Source organism: Larus michahellis, chromosome 1 (assembly GCF_964199755.1).
Source record: "Larus michahellis chromosome 1, bLarMic1.1, whole genome shotgun sequence".
NCBI lineage: Eukaryota > Metazoa > Chordata > Aves > Charadriiformes > Laridae > Larus > Larus michahellis.
This window is the reverse complement of record NC_133896.1, coordinates 23,402,132-23,421,915: the sequence shown is the minus strand read 5'-3', so window position 1 is coordinate 23,421,915 and position 19,784 is coordinate 23,402,132. Positions and strand designations below refer to the sequence as shown.

General features: G+C 37.6%; 1 protein-coding gene across 3 annotated transcripts in view; it reads right to left on the bottom strand.

Annotated features, from left to right (window-relative positions):
* The window catches only part of GRM8 (glutamate metabotropic receptor 8), a 357,470-nt gene that overhangs the window by 187,532 nt on the left and 150,154 nt on the right, over positions 1 to 19,784 (bottom strand). For all 3 annotated transcript variants that reach the window (XM_074593173.1, XM_074593253.1, XM_074593342.1), the window contains exons 4-6: positions 12,710 to 12,845; positions 12,094 to 12,248; positions 10,794 to 10,931 (exon numbers count right to left, since the gene is read on the bottom strand). In XM_074593173.1, coding sequence (XP_074449274.1) covers positions 10,794 to 10,931; positions 12,094 to 12,248; positions 12,710 to 12,845 — 429 coding nt within the window. The remainder of the gene's footprint in view (positions 1 to 10,793; positions 10,932 to 12,093; positions 12,249 to 12,709; positions 12,846 to 19,784) is intronic.

Here is a 19,784-nt window from a genome sequence, read left to right as displayed (position 1 = left end):
AGTAGAATGTATATAATGCATAGACCTTCCATTTCGCTACCTTGAATTTTAACTAAGATAGTAGCAAATCAACCAAGACTATCCTTGGCTGCCACAATTCCAGAAATGCTGAAGATACAGTCGAAAAACCCCACAGTATTAATCACCCATTGTTTACTGATGCAGGTGAAGATACCATTAATGGAAGCATACCTTATCGCACAGTATCACTGTAATAAATTGAAAGTAACTTGTTTTCCACAGAGTATGTAGCATGTGAGATCACAACACCAGCTGCTTTTGCCTCAGTGACAGATCACATACATTATGTAGATTCATCAAAGATTTTAGAGCCTTAATTTGTCTGTCTTGTGGGATTATCTCATCACAGAATAAAAGGATCTTGTCCAGAATAATTAAATATTTCACTTTTAAACAAAGCCTAAATATAAACCTCAAATATAAAACTTTATCAACAAGTCTCTTTAAAATACTTTGCGTAGTTCAACAGGATATTGCATCCTGAAAATCTATGGTATTATCAATAGGCAAATAGTCACATATTCAGATCTAAGGAATAGTTGCTGATAATCTGATAATACTGCTGTGTATTACCTTCCCTTTTGTTTCTATCTGTGAAAGTACCTGTAAGGATGCTAAGCTTCCTCTGAACATTTAAGTAATATACTCATAATTAATGTAAGAAAATATTAGAGTTATCACCAGGATCTTATATGAACTGTGAAGGCAGATTGCTTCATTGGGAAAGTGGTGATCCACGCAACCATGGAATGGTATTATTTCACTTGACTTGAGCAATCTAAAAGTGGGGCACTTTATCCAAATTGGTCATCTAGGTCTATCTGCAGTCTGTAAAGAGAGATGGGCATCCTCACAGGGTAAGTCATACCGCTCTAAGCAGCTTACTAAGGCATGTGGAGGTGGCCTGCCAGAAGTTAAAGAATTACGTAAATCCTGTCTCATGAGCTCCATCCAAGGGCAATCCTGCAAACCCTGAACATGCACTAGTCCAGAGCTAGAATTTGGGTCAAAATCATAATGCCCAGCCGTGCAGTTAAACCAGTGTAAGTTCAATGTAACAAACATACCTCTCCTCCCCTGTACGCTGATTTTAACACAAACTGAGGACACTTGTGCTTCTACCTGACCTTTCATAAGAACCCTCCATACCAAAACACCTATCTCAAATATTGGATACAAATAATATTTTGGAAATATTGAACTATAATTGTTACATTTAATGGATACACTTATCCACTAAAAGTCAAATTCTGACCTCCTTTTCTACACTGATTTATACTACAGCCCATTATATATGCCCCATTGATTTTGCTGGGTCTATTTCTGCAATAAAATTCTATTTGGTAGATTAAAAAGCATCTGCATCTGTTTACAGATGACCAGTCTGAATTCCCTTCCATAAAAGGTGAGCAATTACTTATAAATCAGGGGCATTTCACAGGTGAATAATTATTCAATGTATTGAAAGTGTTCATGATCTAAAAGTATTTTCATTGCTGCTTCGTGAAATTATGAAACCACTTAGTTTACCTATACTCATTATATTATAAAATTAATATAATTATTAAAAATATAGATTTATTTGGGGTATTGGTGATATCTAACATCAGAATAAATTTAAACTTTTTTAATATAAAAAATAATCAGTAAAAAGGTCGCAACAGAAAGATTATATAATTTCCTTTGGTTTACCCTTGTGCTCGTATTTGTATTAACTTGTTGATATCCTGTAAATCAAGATTAACTAATAGAGCGAAGGCTGTTTTGTGGGAACTTGTGCATCAACAGTTTATGATGTAAGTCACTCTCCATTCCAGTATATGTGTGTGATGACATTTTACTGCAGTTACAGGACAAACAAGCTACTTTTTTTGGTCTACTGAGAAACTGCGTACTGGTATCTTAAGTACGTATCTTGAATCATTGAATACTCCAAGAATATTAAAAATAGCCTATAAATATTGAGCTGTGTATTAAATAGACTTTTCTCCTCTCAGAGCAGCTAACCAATGGAATAATGCATTTTGTTTGTAGCTAGCGGTCTTCTGCAAATAAGGGCCAAGAGCAGCCAAACCCTGTTTGTTCACAGGAACTGAGCACAGAGAGGGCTCTACGTCCTTCTTCTTTACTCAGAGGGATCCATGTCACGAGCAGCAATTTCTTTCATTGTACAGACTCTGAAAGCACTACATGGCGGAGGGGGGGGCACCTTTCTTCAGCTCTACCCACTGAGTCCCTTGAGTGCAGCTACATTTATGTTTTATTTGGATAAGGAATGTTTTTTTTCAAACAAATTTCCTGGCTGCCACAACCTTCACATGATGGAGCAGTCTTGCTCTGCACAATCCCAGTGCCTTTCAGAGGAAACCAAACCATAAAATGAGTGCGGGGAATACAGCTATGGCCCTCCATCTCAAAGGACCATACTAACCTGAAGTAAAAGCTTTTGAAACTAGTACAGTGAGGACCCCAATGCTCATCATCGACTGCTTTGCTCTGCAGAGGTGCACTGTTTGATAACACAGACAAGGTCTCAGGGCACCTGGGGAAGAAGGTACCTTGCAAAGGCCACTCTTTCTGCTCCCAACTGGTGTCCCCCACCACGCAATAGACCAGGAAAAAAATTTATCATGGACCACTACTTCCGAATATGGAAGAACATTTTCAACCAAATTAACATGCCTGTTTCTGATCTGGGTAACGAACTTTCACCTCCAAAATCCTCAACCAGATTAGTTCGCAGAACAGTGGTTGGACAGTGGTCAACAGTTCTGAGGGATGAGTCACCTCCTATGAGGTTACAATGAGTAGATCAGTCTGTCTGACTACATCCAAGGACATTGAAAACTATGCAGCTAATGGTCCTTTTTGAAGACTTAAACTATTTTTTATTGCAATACTTGTAGTCTAATGAAGCATCTAGTCAGGTAGCAAGTATGCACACCAAATGTGCGTACTTATAAAATGTTTAAGCACTGTAGCCTGAAATGCTTGAATAACGGCACGGATGATGCATATACAAAATTAAAACAGTTTTTCCAGTCCTCTCATAAGGCAAGATTACAAGAGCTTGCTCAGAAGGGAAAACAAGAAATATCTTTTCTACCTTAAGGGGGATATCTGGGACTCAGGCTCCTGTTCACAGCAAGGGTCTGTTTGTGGTAGACCAGGAGAGCAAACTGGTGAAGAACGGCATGCAACATTTCAACTAGTGACTTTCCTGTTCTACTAACATCTGTCCAAAGTGGTTGGGCTGGTACTGGAATTGACAGAGTAACATACTATAGTCTCCCATGAGCAGGGATTGTGTACAGATGACATCTGAGTTACATCATAGAGTAATACTGGTTACGAGTTTTCTGAGGCTACATTTGAGAAGGTGCAGTTCCAGACTTCACACAAAATTGTACTTAAAGCAACAATTCATTCACTAGGGTTTGCCATTCCTGCAGAGGCTCTGAGCTGGAATAAGAATTTTTGGATTCATAAATTACTAGCAAACACATCCACACGTGTGCACCTACATATGCATATTACAAGTCTTCCAAATTGGCAGCAAGTGTATCTAAAATGGCAAGATACACTATTTAAATGATTGTGCAGTGGAACATGACTCATAACTTTGTAAAACATTATAAATCTAAAATTGATACGTTTCCTGACAGAATACAAGACTTGAATTGCATTGAAATGACAGGATGAGGGGTAACGGTTTCAAACTGAAAGAGGGGAGATTTAGATCAGATATTAGGAAGAAATTCTTTACTGTGAGGGTGGAGAGACACTGGAACAGGTTGCCCAGAGGAGCTGTGGATGCCCCATCCCTGGAAGTGTTCAAGGCCAGGCTGGATGGGGCTTTGAGCAGCTTGGTCTAGTGGGAGGTGTCCCTGCCCATGGCAGGGGGGTGGGAACTAGATGATCTTTAAGGTCCCTTCCAACCTGAACCATTCTATGATTCTATGAATTCCTATTTATAAAAAAAATTATAAATAAAGATCTCTATGGTCAATTTCTTGGTCTTGGTCAATTTCTTCCTCATATTAGATAAGAAGCTTTTTTAAATGATACATTCTGTAGGTGAATTTAAGCTTTGACAAAAGAACTGAGAAATTATATTCCACTGGATATATTATAAAGGGATCTAAAAATACTAACAACTGGTGAAACAACAAAATGGATGACAGCAAGTGAAATGAAGAAATCGAATCAGTGAATGGGCAGCGTATTTTAGGTCCCATGATTTGTTGGCTCTCAGACATACTGAGTAATACTCATGCACATTAGCAGTTGCTGGAATGAAATGCTATTCAACTTGAATCTTCTGAAATTGTGTAGTTTCTGGAATATGATCCAGAACTGTCCCTTTGTAGGACAAGTGAATGTGTATATTTTCATCAAATACACCTTAAGTTATGGTATTCTATCACATATCAGTCTACCAGACACTGACAGCAGACAGACAGCAAGGTTCATTCCTGCCAGATCTCCACCATCAGGAGAGAATTTGGTCTAAACATTCTGACCTGACGTATAGCAAGAAAAAGCCTGTATTTCAGTCTCGTTAATTTTTGCAGAATGTCACTCAACATTCTCAGGCATCAGCTTTTTCTTTGGAATTGACTACCCAGGCTTCTGCAATTGGGAACCAGACAAAATCTGCAAAAATGGTGAATTTATGGCTTATGGTATACCGTAACAAAGAGATTAAACTTCATTTAGCTTTTGACCTCTTTCTCATTAGGAAGAGGTCTTGGTGCCACCTGGGACATGATCTATTGTCCTAAAAACAAAAGCAAATGCTCTCTGGCTCCGTATATTATTTAATGACACATGATGCGGTTTGATTTAATGGTACATTAGAGGCAGCATGGGACCACTGCAGTGCAGCTACGTGTAACACACAATTTTCATAGTTCTGAGATAATGTCCAAAGCAGAGTAAAAAACAGCTTAGACTATGAAAAATACTCCCCAGTCTTTTGTGTCCAATTGATGTGATGGGTAGCAAAGATTCAACAGTCTACTTAGCTCCTGCTTATCGTGCTGCAAATTTGACTACTGTGATTTTTACATAAAATTATTGTACTTACACAAAATGGCAATAGGCAAAAATAAAAAAATCAAAAATCCTTCTGCAATGTGTTTATAAGCTACTTTTCAAAAGGCAATCAAGAAAATGGCAAATAGCAAAAGATGAAAAAGAGTAAGAATTGCCCTTTCTACCTCATGCCTAAACATACTGTTCCCAACACACAAGTCACACAAAGAGGGAGACCATGCAGCTCTTTGTGAGCTCGAAAACAATCCCTCCTCCTCCTCAGCCTTAGTGCCTTTTGGGAACTGTGGTACAACTCACCATGTGTCTCAACTGCATCTATGCTGACTTTTTTTTAACTTTGCGTAGGTCTCATCAAGAAAAAAAAAAACTACGTTAGGACTGATTTTATAGTAATGGAATCATTACTCAAACTAAATAGCAATGTACTGTACCTCTGCAAGATTCACGTTCTGCTACTGAACTTTTCATTTTGTTTTATAATTTTTTCAGAATGTGGCTGCATACACACATGTGTAAATCTACTTCTTTCTATTAATATTTTTAGGTGCAATGGTTTTTTTAAAGAGGTTAGTTAGGAGAAAACAATTAAATAATGTATCTGTAAAGTTCCTAGGTATGCTTGGTGTCTATTATGCTGCACTGTGATTTGTTTTCCTGTGAAACAAATAGTTCAGTTTGATAGAGCAAATTGAAATTAGACTAATTTATGCAGGTCTCTATATACTTTTGGAAACTCTTCCGTCTTTATTTTTAGCGGTGCAGTCAGTCATTATAGGCAGTTAAAGGCTGATTAGGTTTGTGGAGTAGTTAAAATGCTAACCATACAAAACAGGGAGAGAGACTACTTCTGTAGGGATGTGCATGAAGGAGCTTTTTTAATTAACATTTTTGTTGAGGTTTTATTAAAAGGCCACATTTTGCTGTTCAAAGACTGCAAATACTAGGATAAATGCATGCCTTGAAGGGATGCCATGGGGAAAATCCAGAAAAAATTTCAATGGAATGGTATCTTCTGAAGTCAGATTTGAATTTGTGGTTGCAATTGTACACAATAGAACCATGATAACAGTAAGTAACCATGTTAGATTTCCATCTGCTTCTGCATGAAACACAAACAAATATCTACATGTGTACACAAATATATATGTAAAGAAGACTACTTCAGAATTTTTTGTTAGAATGAAAACAAAGATTAACGTTCTGCGAGGCTAATAGAAGTACATTATCTGAGTACATTTAATTTATTTCTTGCCCTTCTCCCTTAACTCTTCACCATTAATGCTGCTTTCTTTTCTTCTGAAAGAGTGATGGTGCATACTGTTGGCCTCACAATTCAATGCAATTTTTAAAGAGTACACTGGGACATCTTTGTTTCATTTTCAAATCTTTGTATTCTTACTTTTGTACATTTCTCAAGAAACACAAGCTCTAGAAACCTACCTAAAGGGGGACTGACAACTAATAGCTCAACAACCAAGAGCTGCAGTTAACAAAACAACACTAGGAACATAACTAGTCAGTCCACAATCTTTCTAAGTAATGCTAAATCTTCAGCTACCAAAAACTTGGCCCACCGATTGAGTCAACTGGGAAGATGAGGGTATGGGAAAATTCTCCAGGATGTTAAATTTAAAGCAGAGCAAGAGGTGTGCCATCTCTGCCATCTCCCACAACCATGGTTGGGCAAGCCCTTCCTCTTGATGAATGCAGGCAAGCAAAGGATGAATGCTGTCTCTGTCTACAGTTTCCTGCCGGGGCACAGGGATGAGCGAAAAGCTTCTCATCTCACTTCTCATTCCCACAAAGAGATTCCAGTGCTAAAGAAAGGCTGTCAAAGGTCCCTCAAAGATTCATGTCTCACTAAAGATCTTTTTTTATTGAATATAGAAAAACTGCACCTTGAATAAATTATGTAAAATAAGGCTTCTTGTAACGTCTACAGAGAGTTCAATCCTTGTAAGTGCTCCATTCTTTCAATTTTTTGTAGTAAGACAAACAAGTTTTCTCTGCAAATTCCTTTCCCCTTCCCCACTTGAAAAAGTTTAAGGGTAGTCATTGAATAATTGTTTCATGTTTACTAAGTCAATGTCCCAATTTGGTATTTTTATTTTAGATCCAGACAGGCTGGAACAAAAAAAAATTCTAATATTTTTCAATGAACTATTGTAGTCTTGATGATTTGATCAATGTACACTCACATTCAGAAACACAGTTGCTAGTTGCAAATCAATAGTGGCAAAGCAATTACTTTTTCAAAGTTTAGGTGAATCATTGCTTTCTGTAAATTGGGAAAAATCAGAAAGCAAATGATCAGGCAAAAATCAAAATAAAGTTATTATTTTATGTATCTCCAAAGCACAAATTCTGTTAGGTATAAGAAGCAAGAGCAACCACAAATAAACAGTATTTTCAAACAGTTTTAAAATAGCAGTTTTCTTTAAATAAACTGTTTAAGCCACGACAACACTAGACTGTAATAATCAGCGATATATAAGAACAGGAGGCATTTATAAGGAGATAAGAAGGCTTATGCCTTTTTGTAATTCTTAACCTTGAAAGAGAGGAAATCCCTTTCAGGACTCTCTGTCCTAAAAAGAGTGTTGATTTTACATGGAAAAGAAAAGAGAGAAATATTTTTTGCTATGAAGTATTTTCTAGTATCTTCATAGGGGAAAAAATGCTTGAAATTGGATTAGACTGTTAGCATCCTGACTGCAGGTAGTAAGAATTTAAACCTATGAACAGATAACTTGACTGAATAGAGAACAGGGATATCAGTTTTGTTGTTGCTGGGAATTGCAAATGTCATATGAGGAAAAGATACAAGTAGCTCCTAGCTAAGCTAAATAGGAATGCCTAATAAAACAAATCTCAAGCCTGAGAAAACTTTATACCTATCAATTTGCCTTTTAATATCTTTGGAGAGGGAGATTTTCAGGTTATGGCTGTATCTTGAGCTTTTGTATTTCTTTCAGTGCATCAGTGGTTATTGACGTGATATACAAAATGGGCTGGTGAACAAAAGACAAAGAGGATCTTATTATCTGCAGTGCTCAGATAAAATATGGGAAAATTAGGACAGATGGCATTTTTAAGTTCAGTCTTCAAGTCCTGAACTAGAGATGGGAGTACATTCCTTTAAGAATTAAATTGAAATTTAGGACTGAGAAAGTACACAAGTTTCAGAGAAAACTGGCAACTGGGATAAGCCAAGGATCAGAGTCTTCAATATTGTTATAAACAATTAAATGTAACAGCTCCTATATTCGTATTGAAAGTGAAGGTTCATTCATTTCTTTCATTTACTACCATTATTTCAGAGCAGACTTGGCCATGAAGTAACATCTTTGGCCTTTCAAGGGAAAGATAAATTCATGGATGGGAGGGATATTCTCCTCTTTAATCTTTAGCAGATGTAGAATGTCATAGTAGACTGAGTTGTCTGCTTTGAGGGCTGAAACCAGCCAGGATTTCATTACTGCCTCTCTTTGTCTCCTTGACAAATGATTGAAGTGGTTCGAGATGCCATTTGCGATTCTCTAAGTCTAGACTGGTGGGAGTGTCATTCTCCCATTCTCCACCTAGCATTTCTCCTTAAATCACAGGAGGTCTATTTTGAACTTCCACTCTCATCTCTCCATTCAGTTTACCCAAAAGGAGCAGATTTTCGTTATTTTTGTTGTCCAACCCTTTAAATTTGAGTTAGATAACCATAGGACTCATGAAGAATCGCCAGCTTGTTTCAGGTCTGTTGCTGTCCAAGGGTGTTTTCTATTGTACTAAGCCACCTTTACGTGGTTTTAGTCAAGGGTTCTGTCACTCATAGGTACTTCTACTTGCAGAAAAATTCATAGCTTTTTCCCCTGCAGGTTGCACGAGCAACCTTTGTATGAGATTGTCCACCTCTTAATCCCATCCATTGATACTATGTTAACTTTCTGGGTGCAGAAATTGTTTTATTTTTTGTTTTCATGGACAGAGAGCATACCATAATTTTATTTCATAAAATATACGGATATCCGTTTCAAATCACAAATTACTTTGAATCTATCAAGACACGGCCTGTGCATTTTATACACTACTTTTCACTTGGTAATTCAATTTGACAGATGTGATGAGGCTGAAACAAGTCATACAACCATCTGTGGTAACATTTAGAGCTTCCCAAACTACAGCACATACACCACTCATTCCACCTGAAGAACTTCAAAAAAGCATCTATTTTCCACTTAAAATAGTAAAAACAAAATAATCCCTTCCCAGACATGGGTAACTACCCAGCCGTGACTTACTGCTCTATGAATCAAGGCCAAGGAGTAAAGGATTAGAGTAATGAGCTATCATTTAGCTCAGTGAGGAACTGAATATCATCCTTTTTTTTGTGGAGTACATGGTAAAAGGCAGAAAACAAGGTGCCGCTGTTGAAATGAGAGTGCGTGCATGGCTTTCGTATTTCTGTGTGAAATATATTGAAGCCCAGTTCAGTAAGTCTTTGAATCGATGGCACAGCCCACATACAATAAATCTGATGGTTCAAGGAGCGCAGGACTAACGGTGCGTGTGGTTGGAGACTGCACGGTATGTCTGTCTGACAAACCCAGGAGAAGCGTGGTGCTGGTGCGCAGCTTTTGTTTGCAGAAAGTTTGGAAGCGCACCCCCATAACAAAGGCTGCATGACAGCGTCACCAGGCAGCCAGAAACCTTGGAACAGCAAGTGAACAAAAAAGTTCACGTTCCCTGTGGAAAATATTTGGCAAAAGAAAACACTGCCGGGGAAATCAAGGCACATGGATGACTGATGTATGCAGTGCAGAAAACTGAGTATTACTGCTGCAGAGATGGTGGTCACTACCAGTACTGCTGGGGGTGGCGGCGGTAATTAAGCAAATGACACTGAGAATCCTGACATTAGGAAAACCTATCTATACAAAAAGTAACATAAATACTCTGCTGTAGTCAGAGAAGACGAAAGGTAACAATCCTGTAAACACTGCAAGGAAAAGCAAAAAGCCAACACTCTCACAGGTGAGATGAAACTCAGAGCTACTGATGCGACTGCTGTATTAGTTGTAGTGACAACTGTGTCTGGATACGATGCCTGAGCAAGCAGGTTTGAGAACACCAGTGCCAGTTACATAGAGTTTTTGCTCAAACTTTATAGAGACTTTCAGCTTTATAGTACGGTGTAGAATCCTAGAATTTCTTTTCACATGAGGACAAGTAATAAGGACATATTGATTTGATTTTTATTTCATCCTCAAACCCAGTTTGTAAACTAAATAAGAAGTTCATGACTTGACCTATCATCAAGACCTCAATAGTTTAAACAGAAATTTAATTTTCTCTGTATATACTTCAGGGATAACAATATGAGAATTACTGTGATGTGCCTGTTTCCTAAAAAAAATCATATTGACAACCATAGATGGGGTGAGAGAGGAGGTCATTGAAAACATGAATGGAATTGAACCACAGCCACAGGCCTTTAACAAAGTCTGTACCATCATTGGATTTGTGCAAATTAACTACTAACCTTCTCAAACATTGCTCATGAATTTTTTCTTCAGGTTTGAGAAAAAGTGTCACACTTTTCTTAAAACACAATAATTTGTATTGGAGAATTGAAGGGAGCCAGAAGAACGATGAAAAGAAAGCAGTTCCGTTCCTGCACTCTAAAAAACAACTTACAAATAATGTTTTACTTTCACAGTTACCTGTGCATTTCTTGATATTGCTATTTCTTTTTCCATGTGATCCTAACTTGCATCCAAAGTTCTCCTCCCAAAACTCTGCAAACCATACATTTCTTCGATTGTTAGCAAGTGTTCGGCTCCGAAAATATCTATCAAATCCTACATTTAAGAGAAGTGAAAGACGCATTAAAATATGATACAGTATAAAAATAGTCTTTTAAAGACAATAACAGATTTTGTATAAATATCAGAAGAAGAAAAAACTTGAGGTACAAACTACTATAAGATATTTTATGAGTATAGCTGTATTTAACATTTAAAGAAATAGTATATTTGTTATTATCCCATATTTGCTGTAGAATATTTTTTTTTAAACCTACAGCAGTTAAAGCTCCAGCAGAATCCTATAATTAAAAAAACGTAATGCAGATGGTTAGGGAAACTTTTAATACACAGATGACCCAAATAAAGAATTGGATACCTACAAGAAGTTAAACAAACTGTAATCACTACTTAGTCAAAGACCGTGATCCAAAAAAATTTCATTTCAAGGCCACCTAAAATCACAGAGTACCTCTCTATTGAGAGAGAGGGCTTCCAGGACACCTAGAATTCTGCTTCTATTTATATGTTTAATGACCCTAGTTGAGAAACTAACGACTCCTGCTTAAACCTGATCAGATTCTGCACCAGCCTTACCCCTACAACCCAGCAGCCATAACGAAATCATGACTAACGCATACCATCTGGATTAAGCTCTTTACAAATGTTTCCATGTGGCTAAATTCTCCAAGTAGCATGAACAGTGCTCAGTTTTTCTAACTGTTTACTAGTTTAGAGCACTTATCCAGAAAGTAAGAGATGTTACTATGTCCAGTACCCTCCCAGGAATAAGGTGATTCAAACCAACAGCTTCTACTTCATCCACCAATTCAGAAACTTTGTTAATGTAGTGGTTTCTTAAAGTATGTTTAGGAAAGGAAAGTAGAGCCTAGATTGGTCTCCTCCCAGAAGAATGTGCTAGATTATCATCCAGCCGATACTCTCCTTTTTCGTCCTAAAGAACTGCCAGGCTATGGGTAAGAAGCTCACCACCGCACATGCTCTAGTTATTAGACAATTATAAGACTGCCTAATTGCAGATTCAGCATCTCCTCATCTCAACAGAGACACTAAGTAAACATTGGATCAGGCCAACTCAAGTTTTCCCCGATTTCCCTGTAATAAAGGACTACTTGATTTTTTAATATTTTTTTTTAAGACAGCTAGGGTGCTTGAACATTGTCAGAAAACGAGGGGTTCGTGCCACATGCATTCCTACCGTCTATTGATGTTCTTTTGGGCAGAATGGTTACTGCTCCTTCCGCAATCTCCTCCTGTTGCTGAACCGGTGAAATTTTTGACCCCCAACTATCTGAGCCAATCCAGAGGAAATGTCCAGATTGATTAGCTTTTTTGGCTGCTTCCAGTATTCGCCTGCAAATAAACAACAAATGATTAATTAAACAAACTGCATTTGCAAAGAACTTGAGAATCCCCAGCATTAATTCTGGCTATGCATAAGTAAGCTCACACTAACCAATTAGTCAATAGTTTTCACAGTCTAAAGCAAATTTAACAGCTGTAGTGAACTCAAGATACAATACTGTACAAGTTAATTGGTTTCATCTTTAGCCATATTTTTCTAGCATTCTTATTGGTTACTTCCTTTTCAGTCACCAAATAACAATGTATTGGAGCTGCACTCTTAGGAGCTAGGAACGGCTTAGATCTCCATAGAATAATGGACCAGCCCACTATATAATTGCAACTCAATTTCTTATCACCAGAGTTGTGACAATTTTTACAAGGGATTAAGTCTGAACTCTCCTATTCTGCACCAGCCCATTGAACATCTCTGTGAAGAGACAACATCTTTAACACATAAAATTAAGCACCTAATGTCATCTTCATTCGCAAACATGATCACCGCTCGAGCATTTGGAGTTTCCAACAAGCGCTTGATGATCTTTTCAAATTCTCCTGGTCTCGGTTCCCGAGGGATTTTGAGTGACTGAGCAATGCAAACACCTCCTGAGAAAAATTAAAAGGGAAAAAAAATAATTTCAACACATTAAATATCCACACTTCAGATACCTATAATTAACCAGGCAGGCAAAGAAAACAGGATGCTAATCTGAAATAAGTCACCGCAGGCAAAAGTTGGCTTATCTATTTATTTTTAAATATGTGCTGTACAAATTTACACACTCAGTACTGCATTAAAGAGTTCAACTCAGGTACCCGTTACTTTATTTTTTATATAAAATTTAAAACAGCATGCTGAGCTGGACCCTCAAGCACTGTACTCTGGCTCAGCTGGACTGATCTCCACCAACCTACCCCAATTTATGGCAGCTGAGAACCCAGCCTTGCCACAGGATTACATTTAACCGTGGAGCTTTGGTATCAGGTACTATCATATACTTCTGCTTTTTCAGCACAGATCATAAGGTTAACAATAAATGCTGTGGTTACAGAATCAAGTAGATAACTTGAAATGTTCTCTCCTGAACAAATGCATACAGATCACTTCTAATTGTTATTATGACATTATTAAGTTGTCTTAATTATTTAAGAGGTTTTGGGTTGTCATTGAATATTCTAAATTACTAATCAGCAAATGAACACAAACTCAGAGATGATATTTATATCTCTTCTTGACAGAAGGAGGAAAATGCTAATTGAAATCTTTACTTTTTACCTGTCCTGCAAAAAGGGACAAATTTCTACAGAAACTCAGTGATTTCTAATGGTTTTGATACACAGGTGCAGGGGAATCTCTACTTTCCGGTTACGACACTGTTATCAGTGTTTGAGTAGACAAGGAGAGAAATTCCTCGAGCCTGTTTCATGAAGCACTGAGTCCATACTGGCACCAACTTCCTATATGTCAGATGATCTTTGTGTGATTGTTTGCTGATTTGTTTATTGTAATTATTTTTTCTTTAAGAACTATTGCCTGATTTGCATTGGTATATCTAACTCCCACCAATATTTGCTCTTGCCTGTTATTCCAAAAATAAGGCCCTCTTGTGGAGAATCTAATTATTAATAAAACCAGGAAATGAAGAAAATGAGAAAATGTTTATTTCTAACAAAAAGTGACACGTTACTAGACAACAGCAAAGCAAATGATAATTTTTGCATCTCTGCATCTAAATACTTCTACAGTGAAAATTGCCTTCAGCGTGAGTAAGAATAAGAATGTGCTTTAAAAGAGCTCTTCTATTTTTAATGAATGCCAGTGGTTTTTTTTCTGATGCATAAGATCTTTTGGGACATATACACACCTACATATTAAAGGTAATTAGACAACTAAAGGCACAGTTAGATGGCTATGTTGTATATGTAGAGGCTTTACAACTTTATCAACAGTCTGGTCATCCCTATCAAAATGTGAACCTTGTGTTTTTCCAAAGTAGTTTACAAATTAGGTTGATACACACTGTCAGTGACAGGATTTGAACAAAAACAGGTGTCCAGCCAGATGCAGCTTGGAATGTAGAGCCGCATGAAGAAGTTACAGAGGTCTCTTGTGTTAGCTTCATTAAGCTGAATGTATTTAATATTAAGCAAAACAAATAAACAAAGTAAAGGTATTTATGAAGCCTTTTTTATTTCTTTTATTCAAATGTAATATTTAGAAAATGCTAGGGATTCATCATCAGATTTTGCTCTGCCTCTGCAGAATCTCATCGACCTCAATAGTCGTCTGCACAGGCAGATCCTAAGTTTGAATCAAGTTTAGACGTGGCATAAATGAAGCATGGGATTATCAACTGACAGCGTAAAAATAACAACTTTCAAATTAAATCAGCCAGTTTTAGTCACAGGCAAACATATCATCTTTTGAGCTACACATCACTTTCTTGGGAAGTTACATTATTATTTTATTAGATTGAGAAGTGCATACTACCATATAGATTTAGCCTGAATTCTTCTCTGCTTTACATGAAAGAAATAATATTTGCAAATCATAACATCTGCCATTTCTAACAAAAACTGTTTGTACACATTTCTATACCATCTATAAATAGTATAAAGATATAATATAAATAATTTAATCTTATCAGCTTTAAAATGAAATAGAGTGCCTTTCTCTGGCAACACATTTCTTCACATTTTTATGAACAGCCTGGCTCCCCGTGACGGACAGCTAATTTGCCAATAGCAACAGATGAGCCCGTATAGCAGGTGACCCTCATATTCATCAGGTATCTTTGACAATTCAGTAATGAAAAGATGGACACTGTATTATGAAAAGCTTGAGCCAATTTTCCAAACTGATATTAAGCTACTGTGGTAGACACTCAAAAAGCCCTTTACTGAAATCTCTTTCCCAAGTAACAGGTCTGAAGTGTAAGAGAAACATTTAGCAGACATCCTGTAAATTCAATGAACAACGATTCACTGTTAAAAAAGAAAAAAATGAAAAACAATGCCAAGCTCTCAACTGTCCCCAAAGTCATTCGGGCACAAAAAATAAAACAGATCCTAAAAAATGACATAAAGGAATAATTTGTTACCGCATAAATTTTGAGAGTACATTTTCCAACCATTTCTATTCATGCAACGGCCCTTAGGAAAAAAAAAACATTCTTTCCACATAAAACTCAAATGCAAATATTACAAAATGCGTACATATAATATACTATATGCAGCCATCTACATTCTGTGTGGAATGGATATCAAGCAATGAAAAACTGCAGTATCTAAAAAACCTATTTTCATTCAAGATGGTGTAGAAGAAACACCATTCCATCATTGCAGCAGCAAGTTCAATCATGACATCTTAGCATCTCTACATTGAAGAATGCGTTAAGTACTAATAGGAACAAAATAACAGGCACTTCAGCCTTGTTGCTCCATTTATAATGAATTGCGTAAGCTAACTCCAACACACAAAACACTTTGTGTACACCCTTATCTTTATATTGCATATACAGCTGTTGCTCAAACGAATAGCAGAGTATCAATTTTCAGCTAATGATGAAATGCTAGATCCACAAAGGTACTTACAACATTACAGTGTCTAACCTCTCAGCACCCCGCTGCCTTTGAAATCTACAGCTTGGGCTAAGTGCCCAGAAACAGAGAGAGATGAGTGTCTGGGGAAAGGATTCGTAGGAGCCAGCAAACTGAATAAGGAATAATTATTCCTCCAAAAAAAACTAGCAGAGGTACTAAAAAGACAGGTTTTAAGGCTGGTAGTTAGGATAGTCTTATGAAGTGTGAACAAAAGAGGGATTTCCCCAAATCAAGAAGAAATTGGGTTTGAGAACAGATGTCTTGTACATGGTACCAATGGATTTAGCATTTGCTGCAGAGGTGCCAAAGGGCAGATGGTTCAGACACCTAATGCCCCTGGAGGATTTATGGCTGTGAATCATAAGAACAAATAGTGCCTACATGTTTCGCCCTGTCAGCATTTTTGACTGATTGTCCCTGTTGCTGGTTTCTAAAACGTTTGTTATCCTTCATTGTCTGGGGATATACCTAAAAAAATACATTGGTCTAAATTTCCCTTGATTAAAATTACAATTAACCTAACATTTGTATGAGGAAATGAGAGCTAACTATCTTCTTACCAAAAAGGAAATGTTGTGGTCAGACCCAGGCAACTAAAAAGACTTATGAACAGGCTTCAGGGAGGGCTGCACTAAAAGCTGTTATTCAGACCGAGAAGTCAGACAGACAGACTTATTTCAGGTAGCTCAACTAGGAACAGATAGCAATAATTGTACCCTGTCCTACTGTACCCACTCCCTAATATATGTATATGACAGAGGAGATGAAATTAAGGGTTTGCATCTGTCACACATTTTAAAGACATTAAGATGGCACTGATGGATAGTTCTTCAACTACTTCTGGGGGGAAAGAAAAAGTCTTAGCACCAAACTGTGCTAAGCTTCTTTTATCTGTTCTCATATCTATAAAACTAAGGTTGTACCCAGTTATTCCGGAGCTTGATTTGAGGAATAAAACAGTTAAAATGAGCTGCACTGTGCCAGTGATGATAAGGATCCATTTCTTTTCTGTCTAACAGCTATCGAGTGTGATATCCAGCACCTGGGGCCAGGGGACCATGAAGAGAAGGAGAGCAGAGGTGGGAGCTGGAAATCAGGCTCACGGCAGGCATGGCCCCACTCATGATCAGGGGCTCGGTCCAGCTGCTCTGCACCATGGTTAGCAGCTGGTAACTCATGTGCTTTTAAAATTGGGACATACTCAGTCCTGATCTACAATAATATGTTTTTAAATTGTTTTCTCTCTTGTGATAAAAATCCCATCTTAAACAAATTGTTCCATGCTAGACTTGGCTTGCTTACAGGTGCTCTGTGTAACATACCCTGCAGGAAATAGGTTATCACCAAACAAAAAACTGGTAGATTTTGAAGACATTGTCAGTATGCTGGATCAATGAGCTTTTTCCCTTCTTTTTGTGCTTTTACAACAATGATTCTACTAAATAAAAAATAAAACAAAAGGGAAATGTAGTACTTGCATCATTTTAGTGGTTAAACTTATGGTGATTTTATAATGATAAATATTCATTTTAGCTCTCATGGGTTCTGAAGTCACAAGATGGCATGCTAATTGTAAACCATTAAATGCTCAAGTATGCGGAGGTGGGTGTCAGGAAGAAGTGATGTTGAATGTGTATTTGGAAAATAGCAAGCAGACTTGGTAGAAAACTTGCAGTAACAAACGAATTTCCTGAAGCAAAGACTGAAAGATGAAGCTAAATGTAAATACAAGGGCCATGTTGTCTCCTACCCCAGCTGGGATCCAGCATTACATTATCATAGAATCATAGAATGGTTCGGGTTCGAAGGGACCTTGAAGATTGTCTAGTTCCAACCCCCCTGCCATGAGCAGGGACACCTCCCACTATAAATGTTGGTCCACATTATGGACCAACTAAGTAGGATACACAAGAACAGGCACTATCTTTGTACCAAAAAAGCCGAAGACAGTTTTCTGTTCAAGTGTGTTCACTGTTGGGACCACAATCATACTACTCAAGAACCTGTTTACCCTCCAACTTATTTAACCCCCCCCATGTGTATACCTAGCCCTACCATTGTAAAAAGGGAAGGGATCAAGCTATGCACTTGCTTTGACAAGCTATCTGTTTCTTAGTATAAGGAGGCATACCTCACCTGACTCAGCATACATCATTGCAAGTCAATTATTTCATGGCAGCTTCATCACAAATCACATCGTTCCTGAAAAACCTCAAGACAAATAGCCAGAGCAAATCTCGGACCCAGTCCTACCTGGCAGGACTTTCTCAGTTGCCTTCTAATATACATTTTCTTTCTTTAAGATGAATTATATGTTACTGGTCACTAGGCCAAGAAAATTTTAACGCAGGCCTGTGGAAACTTTCCAAAAGACATTACAGAAATATATGAAGACAGAGAAGTTTTTATTCCAAGTAGGGGAACAGAAGTCAGAGACTCAGAAGAAGCCTCAGTAAGAAACTCTCCCGTGAGGCACACAGGCTGCTGTCACAGGCAGACACAGTCTCTGTCTGGCAGGAGACCGCACACTTCTGATGGCATCACATGATGCAAGAGAACATGAGGAAAACCAGACAATTACATTTCTCCTCCTCTTCCAATCCTTCCCCTGGTTATATTGAAAGTCTAGAAAATCTAGACCTCGTTATGTTGAAAGTCCGTTCCAATTTCCAGGAACCTAGTTCAGCATGTAGACTGTTTGAGATATTAAAAACAACCAGATCCTCCACCCTCAAGTTCTGTTGACAAAAACGAGGATAGATTTGTGACTTAGTGAAGCCATCAAGGCCTTCTTTTTAGGCAGACAGTTCATTATTTGATAAATTTGGATGCTAAGAAATATGAATGTTAAAGAAAAATAAGGTAAGAGACTGTTCTGCCTGGGACTTTCACTGATGCTGACGATCAGGAATTTTTTAGGAATTACTATTTAAATCACAACCAACATGCTGCCATCTTCTTGTCTATCCCTAGATGCCCTTAAAAATAATTTTCTAGAGTATGAGTCAACTGGGAGTGACACCTAGGAAGATATAATTACAAGTTGAAGATCAAATTTCACAAGCAATAATTTTTCAAAAGGTAAATGTCTCCTTAATGCCAAAGTACTGTAGCTGGGAGGTCTGAATGCAGCCGTACATTCTTTGCAGAGCTACCTTCACTTAACTACCCAAAAAAACTATATGATCACCAATGTGCCTATGTGGACTTCAGGGTAGCTTCGCTCTATGGATAAGATCTTAAGCCTTCTGCAAGCTCTGTGCTCCCACTGAAGTCCATGCCACGGCATCTTCCCTGCTACTCATGTCCAATTCTAGTGAAATAAAATCTCATCCCAGTACACTTCCTTTGTTGCGGTCATCAACTAACTGCAGAATGGAAATATCCTAAACTCTTGTGGCTTTTCATTTCCTTGGAAGCTCGCTAAATACGTCAGCAAACAATTCAATTACCCTTGCAAAGACAGTTAATTCTTCAGCCAATAGTGGCAATAATTTTTGATATAAGGCAATAGAAAGAAAAACAGTTTAAAAATTAAATAATTGAAATAATACATTGCTCTGAATGGACAAAAGTGGCACTTTCTGATAAATTCTGATAAATACAATTCACCCATTCCTTTTGAATCTGTTTTTTTTACATTCCTATATGTCTTCAGAGGCATACAGCCATGCATATTTCACAAACACATGCGCTCACACAGATACTTACATCATGGGCAAAGCAGATGTTAATTCTAAAATAGAAAAGGAAGAAAGAAAAAAAACAGCTCTGGCTCCATATGAGACCGCTGGCTATTGGCTTCAGTCATCAGAGTCTGTCTCTAAGGTGACGTGAACCAAGGGAGATCTGTTGTTTTATACTTTCATTCTGAACAGTAAAGAATTCTCTTTTCTTTCCAAAAGAAATGGTTCTGAATGTACCACTACAGCTTCCATTAAC